Source organism: Physeter macrocephalus, chromosome 7 (assembly GCF_002837175.3).
Source record: "Physeter macrocephalus isolate SW-GA chromosome 7, ASM283717v5, whole genome shotgun sequence".
In the NCBI taxonomy this organism is placed as follows: domain Eukaryota; kingdom Metazoa; phylum Chordata; class Mammalia; order Artiodactyla; family Physeteridae; genus Physeter; species Physeter macrocephalus.
In genome coordinates, this window is record NC_041220.1 from 9,540,426 (window position 1) to 9,554,283 (window position 13,858).

The following is a 13,858-nucleotide window of genomic DNA, read 5'->3' on the forward strand; positions in this document are numbered from 1 at the left end:
GAGGGAGAGAGGGAAGGAGGGAAGGAGGGAGAGAGGGAAGGAGGGAAGGAGGGAAGGAGGGAAGGAGGGAAGGAGGGAAGGAGGGAAGGAGGGAAGGAGGGAAGGAGGGAAGGAGGGAAGGAGGGAAGGAGGGAAGGAGGGAAGGAGGGAAGGAGGGAAGGAGGGAAGGAGGGAAGGAGGGAAGGAGGGAAGGAGGGAAGGAGGGAAGGAGGGAAGGAGGGAAGGAGGGAAGGAGGGAAGGAGGGAAGGAGGGAAGGAGGGAAGGAGGGAAGGAGGGAAGGAGGGAAGGAGGGAAGGAGGGAAGGAGGGAAGGAGGGAAGGAGGGAAGGAGGGAAGGAGGGAAGGAGGGAAGGAGGGAAGGAGGGAAGGAGGGAAGGAGGGAAGGAGGGAAGGAGGGAAGGAGGGAAGGAGGGAAGGAGGGAGAGGCACTGCTGTGGACGTAGCAAGCAGTTAGCAGCTGGGGGTCTTCACCTTTATCTCCTTGAAGAAGGAAGCAGTTTCGCCCTCGATAATTGGCTGCAGCAAAGGGCTTCTCCGCTTGCTGGAAGGGGAACCCTGCGACAGGCGTTAATAGGCAGGTTACACGGAGAACTTCTTTCCCCATCCCCTTCTGACTCACAAGTATTTCCTTCTGCCTTTTAACTACAGACTCGAACCCCTCCCCGCCAAGGAGTCCCAGGAAAACCAGACACAACTGAAGTTCTTGTCCAAGTTGCTGCTTCACTTCGGAGCTCTCCCCGACCCCCAACCACAGAGGCCGCATGAAAGCAAGGACGGCACACGGGTACGTTAACCAAACACGCAGAAAAAACCCGAGGAGAAGCACCCGCCTCCTGCCTTTCCTCCTAGTCACCGTAACTTCCAGAACAACTAATGAAAACGTAAGCTCATCAGGTGATGCAAAGGTTATCAACAGAGGCTATACAGTCACCCCACTTAGGGACACTAAGGACCCCCGACTGGGGAATGAAAAGGGCTTCTTAGATGTAATCGTCTTGTTGGTTAGTTTACTGATTTATTCTGTAGAAAACTTCTAAAAAGGTAGCTTTCTTGAAACACACCCGCCTGAGGTCTCTGGACGCTGCCCCACTAAATATGAACAAACATACTGTTAAAAGGCATATAAAGACCGGATCTTGGGCCTAGAAAGAAACAAGCAGACTTCAAGGAGGAATGGAAGAGCAGCAGCTGAGAAGGATACGCGTTTCAGCAACAACATAAAAGCGAGGCCGCGCCCGCTGCCTGCTTACTACAAAGCCTCCAGGCCGGCGGAGAAGCCCCCAGCATCCCCGAGGAGGGCGCTAAAACAGAGGCAAAGGGCCCCCACGAGATGGGCAGGGCAGCAACACTGCCCCCACTGCCACTCCCGACTCCTGACAGAGTCCCAGGTCAGAGGCCCAAAGCCGCCAAGTCCAAGGGCGGCGGCCACTGAGCCAGCTCACAGCCGTGAGCCGCCCTCCCTTTTCTTCCACCTCACACCTTCCTACATCCTCCAGAAAGAGGACGGTCCCTCTCCTGAGTTCCTCAGAAGCGCTCTCCCTGGATTCGATCCCAGCGGGGCTGATCCATCTCTTGGAGGTGGAGAGCAGACTATTAACAGAGGCCGCTAGGACTCTCTGTAGCGGGGCCCTGGGGACGGCACAGCCCCGTCCTCTCGGTGCTCCGTCTCTGAGCAAAGCGTGGGAAAGCTGGCCCAGCACGAGTCAGATGGAGGCATACGGCCAAGGCATATCCCCAAGAGGGAAAAGAAATTTCTGCTGGCCTCAGATTTGCTCATTTCTGGCCAACGCAGCCTCAGAAGTCTTTGATAAAGTACTCACCCCTCAAGCTTAGGGGCCATGGATATTAATGGCAGGTTCAACTATGAAGGACTAATCTTTCCTGAGAAGGCAAGTTAGGGCCCGAATAACGTAGCCAGGGCCCATCCAGCCAGGTAATCAACAACCGGGCCGTGGTGTACTCACAGTGATGGGGACGGTGCTGGCTCGGGACAGGATCTGCTTGACCAGGCGGTACCTGTCGTACAGCGGTTTCATAACCTGACGTTCATTCTTGCTCACCTGAAATGCAAGAACGGAAGAGCTGAGAAGCCCGCTCCTGGTGGCCAGGCTGGCCAAGCACGCTCTGGGCCGAGAGAAAGTACAGGTGATGCAACTGAAGACTCACCGCTCTTGCAAAATTTATTAAACTGATAACATGAATCAGTGAATCGTTAAAATGTCTACGTCAGCTGCAGATCATTGGAAATCACTCCCTCAGCAGTACTGCTTTTCTTCCATCAAAACTATGATCACTATTAATTATTAGTTCCCTATGTAAAACTCTTGAAGGTTGAGAGTTCCCAGATGATTCACTATTTTCTAGGTCCAGGGAAGAAGAAAGCATGTGTTTCTGTTATGCTGCTTACCATGCAGTTCTGTAATCATTTTAAAAAAAAAATATGTCTTTCCTCCCCCTGGAATTGTTGTGGTTTTAGGGACAAATTCTGGCAAACAGTAGGTATTCAAGGAACATATGCCCATAGAATACACGGACTGATTCATCTCTGTGGCCCTAAAATCTGGCACAGGGCTCAAAAATGTTTACAGGCAATGGGGAGAAATCAAGCTCAAATACCTGGCACAGTATTTGAAGCCCTTCATTACCTGCTTCTCCTCCTCCTCCTCCTAACTCAAGCTCCAGAGAGAAACTCGGTTGTGGCAACCCTCCCTGTCTAGTTCCCTCTGTCCTGGAATGGCCTCCTCACTGCTCTCTGGTTTGGCAAATTCCGGATCAAGAGCCATCTCCCACTCCTGTGCAGCCTTCTTCCGACATGCGCCCTTCCGGGAGACCTGCTCGTTCTCTCCTGCGTGTCACCTACCGCAACCTGTGCGTACCTTGTGATTCACATACGCTTTGCTATAGACAGAAGGTTCGTGTCCACTCACTCCCCCGTCCCCACTCCAAATGCGTACGTTGAAAAGGAATCCCCGATGTGACGGTATTTGGAAGTGGGGCCTTTGGGAGGTGATGAGGTCATAAGGATGGAGCCCTCATGAATGGGATTAGTACCCTTAGAAAAGAGACCCCAGAGAGATCCCTCACTCCTGCCATGTGAGGACAGCAAAAAGATAGCCGTCTATGAACTGGGAAGAGGGCCCTCACTAAACACCAGCACCTTAATCCTGGACCTTCCAGCCTCCAGGACTGTAAATTTCTATCTTTTATAAGCCATCCAGTCTACGGTATTAGAGCAGTCCTAATGGATGATATATTTTTATACTCTATAGTAACTATTTGTTGACACGTCTGTCTTCTCTTTAGACTATAAGCCCCTTGACACCAGGAGTTTGTGTTTTTGTACCCCTGGTAACTATTTCAGTGCCTGACATGATAAAAGTATTCCATAAATATCTGTAAAATGAGTGAATGAATATTTCAAATATAAACAGGTATGCCAAATTCATAAATATGCATTTGTTTACTTAAATGGAGTAAGAGGTGAAGTATCTTTGTTTCAGGTTTGCTGTTGGTCTTCTGCATTTTATTTCTACTGCACGCATAAGGCAAGGGTTACAGAGGTAAGGAAGGGCAAATAGTATTCGCTTTGACCATTTCTCTTATGGGCCTTTTGGGCCTTCAACTTTGAAGACAGGTCTAGATTACGCATGAATTGATTATCCTTTGTTGCCTTTTTTATTTGCCTTTCTCAAAGTGATCAACAGTAAGTGAACTCTGGATAAACTTGATAGAATACTGCCACTGTGCAAAGACAGCTTGAGGACTTATCTTCTGTCATCAGCAATAACAATAATCACTTCTTTCTATCTCTTCCTGTTACCAAAATATCAAGAGGCGGCATTTTCTTGCTTTTACTATCTACCATATTAAAAGGAGTTTTAAATTTGGTATTTCATAACTGGAAGGGAACACAGGAATTATTTCATACAAAAAAAGAGTGAGGGTAGAACCACAGGCATCACTACTACATACCTACCACCATGGCTGACATGAAAGACAGACCGTGTCAAGTGTTGGAAAGAATGCTGAGAAACTGGAACTCTCTCTCAGTGCTGGCAAGTGTGGAACACTCTGGAAAACTATTTGGCAGTATCTCCTATAGCTAAACATATGACTCATCAATTCCGCTCTTAAGTACACACCAAACAAGTGTGGTCTTAAGTTCAACAAAAGACATTCATAAGAATGTTCATAACAGCACTATTTATAAGAACCCCAAACTGGAAACCATCCATATGCCCAACAGTAGAACAAATAAGTTCCGAAATTGAATACTACACAGCCACGAACATGAATGGACACAACTATATGCAACATCATGGATAAACCTCACAAAAATAACGCCAAGGAAAACAAGCCAGACACCTAAGAATACATACTGTAAAGTTCTAATTATACAAAGTTCAAAAATAAGCAAATCAAATGTATAACGTTAGAAGTCAAGAGAATGGCTTTTGTTGGTGGGGTGGAAGGTCATGGTATTGACTGGAAGGGGACATGAGAAGGGCTTCCAGAGGGCAGGCCACATTTTATTTCATTTTTTTTTCGTACGCGGGCCTCTCGCTGTTGTGGCCTCTCCCGCTGCGGAGCACAGGCTCCGGACGCGCAGGCTCAGCGGCCACGGCTCACGGGCCCAGCCGCTCCGCGGCACGTGGGATCTTCCCGGACCGGGGCACGCACCCGCGTCACGAACCCGCGTCCCCTGCATCGGCAGGCGGACTCTCAACCACTGCGCCACCAGGGAAGCCCCCATTTTATTTCTTGATCAGGATATTGGTTACATGGATTTGTCTACTTTGTGAAAATTCATCAACATACACATTTATAATTTAGGCTCTTTTCTGTATTCATGTTATACTTCAACAGAAGCCCAACAGTAGCCACAAATAAGTGTGAGGAATAGAAATAAATGACTTGTACAACCTCACATGTAAAATGACAAAATTTAGTACTGGAACAGATGAAATAATTTTTTTTTTTTTTTTACTACAAGATGTATTCATTAAATGTATTGCAGATGAGATTAAGGCACATCCTAATTTTCAACCCGTGACATGTGGTGAAATATTATGTAAGATAAACAACAGATGTTTAGTGACCAAAAGACGTGCGAAAAATAAAAGTAATAAGGAGCCAGCATTTCCCCATTGCAGACTAGCGTCCTATTACCACATCTGACCGTAGAACAAACTGGGTCTGAACTACACGGGTCCACTTACACGCGGATTTTTTTCAATAGTAAATACTACATTACTCCACGATCTACTACATGGTTGCATCCATGGATTCGGAACCTCAGATATGGTGGGACCATGGATACAGAGGGCCCGCTCTAAGTTATACTCAGATTTTCGACTATGCTGAGGGTTGAACAATGCCTAATTTCCGAATTATTCAAGGGTCGACTGTAGAAACTTCTTTGGATTATAAAAGGAGACTTTGGATTTTGGAAGGAGACTTACTGCTAAAATCAGCCAGACATGGCAAATGTGACAGAATCAATTTTCTTTCTAACTCTTTGTTCAAAAACCAAATTTTCTAGTTAGAGTAGATAAAGAGGATAGCTGGCTTATATCTGGCTTGTAACACTGATATTTAGATTTTCTATGAATTGCTTATTTTAAAAATGAATGACCCTCAGAGCTAATCACCTGTGAGAGATCTGATAAAATCCAGTTTTTGACGATGGAGAGTCCAAACTCATCATGATTTTACCGAAGTTAATGCTGGCATTTGATGGAAGTATCTAAACACCAAAAATATCCATGATCTTTAGGTCTGAGGTGATGGAAAGAATACTACTTGATTTACACCAGGATTATTTCCATGATAAATGTCTGAAGCCAAAGGCTTGGTGATACCAAAAGTCAATACAACTTTCACCCTTCATAAAGCCATGTCTTATGTAATTATCAGTGCTGGATTTGTGAGCAGAGCCAAAATCTAACCAAGAGTTAGAAAAACAAAGCAGCACCTTGGTTAAACTGTTTAAAAAAAGGGCCGCTGATATTAAGTGGACCATGGGCAAACTGTTCAGAAGACTGACATCTCTTATTCTCGAGCCATCAGCTGCTCAGGGATTCCACTCCTAACCAAGAACAGCCCTTTCAATGAGTCAGTGAGGTTGAGCCTCGGTTTCTTGACTGGTAAACTGCAGAATTCAAATTAGAAAATCGTTATGATCCATAATTGCTTAAAAATGACTTGAGGCCAAGCTTATAGTATATTGTCTTTTCAACATACTTTCCCTCTTCTTGCTTCAAGCCTTTATTTAAATTTTCATTTACGTGGCAGCTCTGAGTGGCTTTCAATGTGTGGAAATAGGGTTAAGACTAAGATACACATTTACACCCAAATCAAGACAGCATGAACATCTAGCTCTGAAGATCTAATGGGTGAAGGCAACACCTTCCACTCAATCCTTGCTTTTGATGGAAAGAAATCTTCATCTACTGGTCTCTTACTACCCTATTTGGTTGCTCTATAAGTCTCAGAAAAGTATATCAAATCTCCTTAGTAAAACAAAAAATGGTCTGAATCTGTGTATGGAGGGGCGTATCTGAGTCATAAAACCGCTAGTGGGAGAAGACAAATGAGATGCGTTCTTATAACGGCTGCATTCTTGCCCTGTAAATTCGGAAAAGGGTGACCCTCTCTTCTTTACTATCAGGTAACAATGCTAGGCTGACTGGGCAAAGATCAGATCAAATAATCCCAAACGGCAGATAAACAAACGATAGTATTTATATGTGGCTTTAGAATCTGCATTTAAATTTGAACACGGTGCGTTTAGGGTCCTGTTAGTTCCCCGGTTTTTTAAACAAAAGATTAAAATATATCAATGGGAACCCAGAAGCTATGAGCAAGCCACCCACTCTCTCTCCTCCACACCATCATCGGGGTCTGTAAAGAAGGTAACACGGGGAGCTGCAGCTGTCTGTTGGACTTCTGTGACGTGGTCTTCTGATGAGACCCTCAAATGTTGAAAAGGACACACTTCAATAATAAGTCATAGGGAATTATGTGCCAGTGTGCAAGTGAGCGTGTTTTTGTTTTCCTTACATGTGTCGGTCTGTCTGGAGGGTGTCCCGTGAGAGCAAACAGCCTTGTTAAAACATGTACAGAAGCAGCACATGTGACCTGTGATTTTGACTGTTAGGGTCCTTTTATATCAGAATCTGTAGACTCAGCAAAAAACCATCAGGCTCTAAGCATCTGCTTTTCTAAAAAACTCGGGGTTTGGAATGACGGTTTAGCTCTGGAGGTATATGATGTATTTTTCGTATTTAGAAGTCCAGGGTCCGTGGCAACATCACAGATCTAAGAATGAAAAGTTCACTCTTTGATTTTCAGACTGGCCAGATATCAAGTGAACTCTGCTTTTCCTGAGGAGGCTGGAGTATCACGCTCCAGAGACAGGCAGAAGCCCGACTCAGGAACAGGAATAAATGACACTTGAACTTCCTAGAGCATTTGTCCCCTGCCCTGTGAGATGCTAGAATCCAGATCCAGAAGTGTTCTTCCTTCATCTAAAAGAATGATGAAAGAAAGGACCACGAATTAATAGTTCATATTCCTAACGATAAGAGTGCTAAAAAATGTGCATTTCTCCTGATTCAATCGTTTAATAAGAAGTAGACAGCAGAAGGCAGAACATATAATTGTAGCAGAAGTGAACCCTATCCCACCCATCTCTCCCCAAAGCCACTCTACTCTACTTCCTCAACGCCAGACAGCCTACAGGTAAATGTGTGTGTGTGTGTGTGTGTGTGTGTGTGTGATGTCATTTAATCTCCATGACAACCTATAACAGACACCCATTATGAAGACAAAACACTGAGGCTCTGAGAGTTACCTAAGCAGCCGAGTCACGAATCATGGAGCCAGAGTCTGCAGGGCGGAGGTGTGAGTCTAGGTCTGTTGCCACAGTCCAGGCAGGATGAGAGACTCTGGGCCCAACTCAAAGCAACAAGTACCACGGCACACAAACCCCTGCACTGACAGTAAGGTAAAGACTAGTATTCAGCTGAGAGATCTCGGGCCTCAGGCAACGAAGTCTTTAAAGGAGTCTGTCAAAGTCATAACCTGAATCCACCCAATGGAAAGAAGGAAGATACATAAGTCCTACCTCCCTCACGGAGGCCTGCCTGGTGGCCGTGAGGAGAGCCCTTTAGTGGAGAAGGGGTTTCTCGCTGTTAGACGAAGTTTAGTTCCATCTCTACAAGTTCTGAATACCCCAGAAGAGAAGGACGAAGTTTCACAATGTAGTAGAGCTCCAGAGCATTTACTATTGGGTTCAACGCCTTTAAAAAATCCGAAACAAAACCTGGCTTGAAACATGACCATTATCCCAGAGCACCAGTATTTTTCCACCGCAGGGACAGGCCAGCAAAATCAATCATCATCAGCTCCAGGTTTTTTTGGTTTTTGTTTTTAATTTAGACCTAATAAATTCAGAACCAAAATACCACGGAGGATCACTCAACAGAGGGCTTATTGGGCACGTGCTCTGTGTCAGGTCTTGTGCTAGTCGCTGAGGACCAGGTTCCCCATTAGGTAAACAAAACCCAGGATCCCTGCCCTCACAGATCTGATAGTCTAGTGCATTATTCTCGAAGTTTCTTTATCTAAAAGAGCATATTTTTGATGAAAAGACTCTCTCCATTACATAGCTATGGCTGAGACTGGAAAAGAGATCTATGCATTTTGGTGGTATAAAAATCCATCCGTGAACATACACTTCACGCTTCCTCACACCTGCTCTTAAGAACGTGTCTTGTTGGGGTCTTGACAACATTCTTAACAAGGTTACTAAGAGTCACCGACGAGGCGATCTGATTACGAGTTCCCTAAGGAATAGAGCAGAAGCCTGTCATGCTACTCTCTCCCCCAGGACTAACAACAAACATTCAATAAACGCTCTCGCTGAATAACAAATCGCCTCAAACGCTTCCAAAGACGTATTTTGGATTCCTCAGACTTTTGGTTCTGGATGGCAGCTAGAACTTCTCTACAAACACAGGTTGCAAACGGCATTGCAGAGAAACTGAATTTTAGGGCAGATCATTCTCGTTTAGCACCTTCCTTTTATGGATAAGAATGCCTAGAGCCGGCGATGACAGCTTTATGGGGGCAGAGAGAGGGGCAGGCGCGTCTCCTCATTCTATAGGGCTCTGTGCACCGATTTATATCCTCCTCCACCATTTTCCCCTCGAAGCAGGACACTAGTGACTACATTTTAGTTGCCAACTAATTTTTCTTTGGAGCTTAATTAAATTTAGCACCTACTAGATAGTGGAACTCATATCATTGGTTTAGCCTTCCGAAAGCTTACTTCTGGTGAAAATACAGAGTAATCTAAACATCAGGGAACCTCATCTGCAAAATACTGAACATAGAAGATCCACTTCTAAAGCCAGGTAATTTACCCCAATCAGCAAATTCCGTGCATTCACGTACCGGCCGTCCATGAATGCTTTCATAATATAACAGAGCTTTCTGCAGGGCCACTTTCTCATTAGCAATCTGGTCTTTGGTCATATCCTGTATAAACACAAGGATAGAGAAATGAGAAAGGGGAAAACATTTGTGAACGTCCCGACTTCTTTATTTAGTTAAACACATTTCCCACGGTAAGGGTAAAAAGAATGTTTATACAACAGCTCTCCCTAGCTCGATCCAAAGCTAGGAATTAGCTATTCCTGGTGTCTTACTGGACACGCAGACAGCACAGCAGAATCGTCACCTATGAGTACTCCTGTCTCCCATGCAGTGGGCAAAGGCACGTGGGATCGAGGTAAGCCAAGGCCGCAAGGCACATGGGGCTTAGCTCACCGGCTCCGGCAATGACTACAGTTACAGGACACACGTTCCCAAAGGCTCGTCTCTAATCCTCCTACCTCAGAGAGTCACCACGCTGTCTACTGACTGAAACAAGTCCATTCTGCAACCCGTACAACAGGGTTTCCTGCTTTCAGCCTGTAGTCCAAACCCAAAGTACCTACAGTTAAAACACTGAGTGTGTTTTACCTGCTTCTCTGGACGTCTCAGAGTGTGGGAGGTTTAAAAAGGTGTCGCTCTATCACCCTTCCCTTGGGACCCTGGGACATGCCCTGCCATCCTACCACGCTGACTGGAATGCTTTAGGATTGGCAGCCGGCCCGGGGCCTTCACAGAATCACACCTTAATGTCCTCAGGACGGCTGGTCTCCGCCCGCTTCTCCTGGAGCTTCCTTTGGATGGACCCCAGCGTGGCTCCGACGCTGGGCTTTACGGCTTTATCTACCACCTCTTGTTTCTTCTCATCTTCTTTCTCAAGTTGGGAGCCAAAGCTCTTGGGGAGGGTATTGCTTCGCTGCCGCATCCTGGGGCTTAGGTCCTCTTCCGATATCTTCAGTTTTGACTCTAGGAGAAAAGATGCGGGGGTGGAGCTGTATGGGAATTGACGTCTGCTGAACCCAGATTGTTTTTCTATGCTGATAACGACTGCGTAGCCTTGTCTTTTCTCCCCCCCAGGAAGTATCTAATTATAATATTAGTCGAAATCCCTGGGTTATTGTGTTAAACCCAAGAAGAACGATAATGTCTCCCTGGATTAGCTGGTATGATTTCCTAACCCTAATTCCTGAGAAAGTTTTAGTTCTTTAACAGCCATGCGTTAGCCACAACCAACCTGTTTGCTGTTCTCAGGATGAGAAGGATGTCTTCCTGCACTGATTCCCTTAGCGTTTACAGGTATTTGCAGATCTAGCGCCCAAGTGCTGGCCAACTTTTTCTGCATGACGTATATACCTCATTTTGGAATGATTTTCACTTTGTATTCTATTCTACTGTGTATATGACTCTGTGTCCTAAAAGACAGCAAGCGCTTTGAGGGACAGGGACCAAATCCTTCTCATATCCATCTGTGTTCTCTGTCTTAATTCCATAGCAAATAAAGCCTTGGATTAAACAGGTGCTTCAAGTTGAAACCATCATCCTTATATTAAGTGATTTAGGGAAGTAAAAAAAATGCTGCCGAATTTGCATCTTAGCTGATCTGGGTTTCCCAGCGATTGAGGCCATGGGAAGACATGGAGAAAGCGTGCCCTGAATACTCAGAGCCCTGGGAAGCAGCTTCAAGAAACTTGTCTTTCCTGGAATATTTTAGCAGTGAGTGGCATTCGGCACGTGGTGAGATCACAGCTTCTGCGCCTGGCTTGTCCTCTGGAGACCACACCATAGGTCTAGAACTTTACCTACCTTTAAGTTGTTTCCGGAATTTGGCAAGATCATTTGTCCATTTCAGAACCTCTGGATTGGCTGCTTTGTCGCTGTGGGAAGGCTGAGAAAAGGAAATCTTGAGTAAATGTTTTGGAATTGGGGCAGGAAAAAGAAGAGTCTGATAATCAGTTTGTTTTAAACAGGAAGGAAAAGTTGAGTTCCACTGGAATAATAAATGAACCGTGATTAATCAGAGCAACCTCACAGGTGGGATTCCATTATCCTTCTTTATATCTGGTTGTTCATTTATTTTTTTAATACTCTCTGGTTATTTTTGATGCTTTCAAAGAATTCCTCAGAGGCAAAATTCTGGATTTTTATGATCATGGACTTCTATGAGGCCCATGGCCTCTTTTCCTTTATTTGTAGGGTTCAACCCGTCAGGCTAACAGGATAGAAAGCAGAGGGGTACCTGATATTTTACACTACAACCACCACGAAAAATGCCTTTTTGGCCACTCTTGTGAGAACTACTAAGGATAGAGCTGAGAGTAGAATGAGGTCAGTACTAATAAAATTTTAGAAGGTAATCTTGAATTACGTTTTAGGCAAACAAAATACCTCATGTAATGATTTTTCCCATCCCTGTTCACTGATCAATTTGCAAGACGTTGAGGAAAGCATTCAACTCCTTGGTAAGGATACACCTGTGCAAGGAAGATGCTGATACATGATGTCTGGGGTTTATCAGGGTTTATTACCCGGTGTTTACTGCCTTTTTGTTTTGAGATTCCCTAGGAATTTCCCTTCACCTTTATCACTTCTCTGAGTCACTGATGCTCAAATACATCACGTCGAGGGAGGCGGGGGACAGAGAGAAGCCAGGGAGGACGCACTCACCTTGTACTTCCGCTCTTCTTCAAATCTGTCTTCAAACTTTCGGATCTTCTTCTTAAGGCTCTGAATCCGTCGCGTGAGCTGGGCAGGTGTCAGGCCCTCTTGCTCGTCCTCATAGGAGCCCAGAGAGGAGCTGCGTCGCCTGTGAGGGGCACAGTGCGGGGTCAGCTTCCCTAGGAACAGTCACCGCCTGCTGGGAGGGGCTCTGGGGATGAGGGCTGCGGCACGGGGAAGGCAGGGGTGGGTGGTGGTGGGCGGGGGCGGACCGTCCAAACCGTGTTTATCCTCTCGAATAAAAGAAAGCTGACTGCTAATTCATCTCGTGACCTTGAGCTCTGCGTGTCCTGCCTTTTCAAGAGGTCCAATCTTCTCTAGCTCACCTTTACACTTGGCAAAGCTAGGACTGAAATGTGCACGGTGGACCTCACAGTTAAAGATGAGAGAGAGCTCCGGAAAGGAGGTGCTAACGGAGACTCAGCTGACGGTGCTGTAGTTGGGCCGCAGGTCAAGTGAAAAATTACAACAGAAAGTGTGCACTAGGATGGAGACTTTCAAATGTGTTGTTCCTCCATATACTTACGACTTAGTTAAAAGAATTACTAGCCATCAGCGACATTCCTAGGTCTTCTAATGTTACAAGGATGGTACCTCTGCGCAACTGCAGCATAGAGAAACGTACCTCATGAAAGGATGGGAATTGGGGGGAGAAGGAGGCACTTCCGTGTCGTCCAGGTACTGCCTGCTCTGGCCGTAGGCGTAGAAGCGGGGCGAGAGCATGGGGTCGCTGTCCTCGTCCAGGAGCTGCCGAATCAGGCGCCCTGCCTGCGGGGAGAGGCGTGCTTCGTCAGCGGGCACGCTCTCCTGCTGCCACGAGGAGAAAGCAGGGGCGGGCTCTGGAAGAGAACAAGGGCAAGAGGGCCAAACCGTTCTTTAGCGCACACTTGTTTTCTGAATGCATCAGGAGGAACTGAATTTGGGAGGCACTGGAGGGTTTCACGTTTTATTTATTTGTTTGGCTGCGCCGCACGGCTTACAGGTTCTTAGTTCCCCAACGAGAGACAGAACCCGCGCCCCCTGCCGTGGAAGCGCAGAGCTCTAACCACTGGACCACCGGGGAACTCCCAGTTTCACATTTTATTTTATTATTTTTTTTATTTTTTATTTTTATTTTTATTTTTTTTGTGGTACACGGGCCTCCCACTGCTGTGGCCTCTCCCGCTGCGGAGCACAGGAAGGTTGTAACTCGGGACACTATGCCCTGACCGGAATCAGCAAATCCAACTGACAGCCATCATCTACCCTCAGTCTCCACCCTCACTTGCCTTCAAAAGAGAATGTGCTAGGGCTGCCCTGAGGAACGGGGTGTGCTTCCAGCTTTCCCCACAGATCACTGATGATAACTTCTCCATCTGAAGGTGTTACGGAAGAGAAACTCACGCGTGCCTGGGAGGGAGGGTTCTGGCATCACGGCTGGACATCCCCCACTGAAACCACTACGGAATCGCATTAACCTTGTGAGACCCCATCGGTTTAGGAGTTTACGCCCTCCGTTGAGGTCATTCAATAAGCTGTTTTGTGTGCTTCTGCTTAGCATGTTAGGATTTAGCATGTTTAAAATACATGCTCTGTACTTGAAACTTTAGAGGCTACTTAAGACTACAGTCAGGGCTTCCCTGGTGGCGCAGTGGTTGAGAGTCCGCCTGCCGACGCAGGGGACGCGGGTTCGCGCCCCGGTCCGGGAGGATCCCACGTGCCGCGG

General features: G+C 46.3%; 1 protein-coding gene across 14 annotated transcripts in view; it reads right to left on the minus strand.

Moving 5' to 3' along the window:
- Positions 1-13,858, minus strand: part of FAM13A (family with sequence similarity 13 member A) — a 381,052-nt gene that overhangs the window by 35,825 nt on the left and 331,369 nt on the right. For 11 of the 14 annotated variants that reach the window (XR_003680461.2, XR_008617746.1, XR_008617749.1 and 8 more), the window contains 7 exons: positions 12,779-12,992; positions 12,103-12,241; positions 11,242-11,323; positions 10,184-10,404; positions 9,460-9,543; positions 1,965-2,060; positions 472-555 (listed from right to left, as the gene is read on the minus strand). Coding sequence is in view for 6 of the 14 variants with exons in the window: in XM_028491594.2 (XP_028347395.1) it covers positions 472-555; positions 1,965-2,060; positions 9,460-9,543; positions 10,184-10,404; positions 11,242-11,323; positions 12,103-12,241; positions 12,779-12,992 (920 nt within the window). In the remaining 8 variants the exon portion in view is untranslated. Of the gene's footprint in view, positions 1-471; positions 556-1,964; positions 2,061-8,128; positions 8,304-9,459; positions 9,544-10,183; positions 10,405-11,241; positions 11,324-12,102; positions 12,242-12,778; positions 12,993-13,858 lie in introns of those variants that run through there. The other 3 variants (XR_008617748.1, XM_024126705.3, XR_003680464.2) reach the window with 2 other exon arrangements.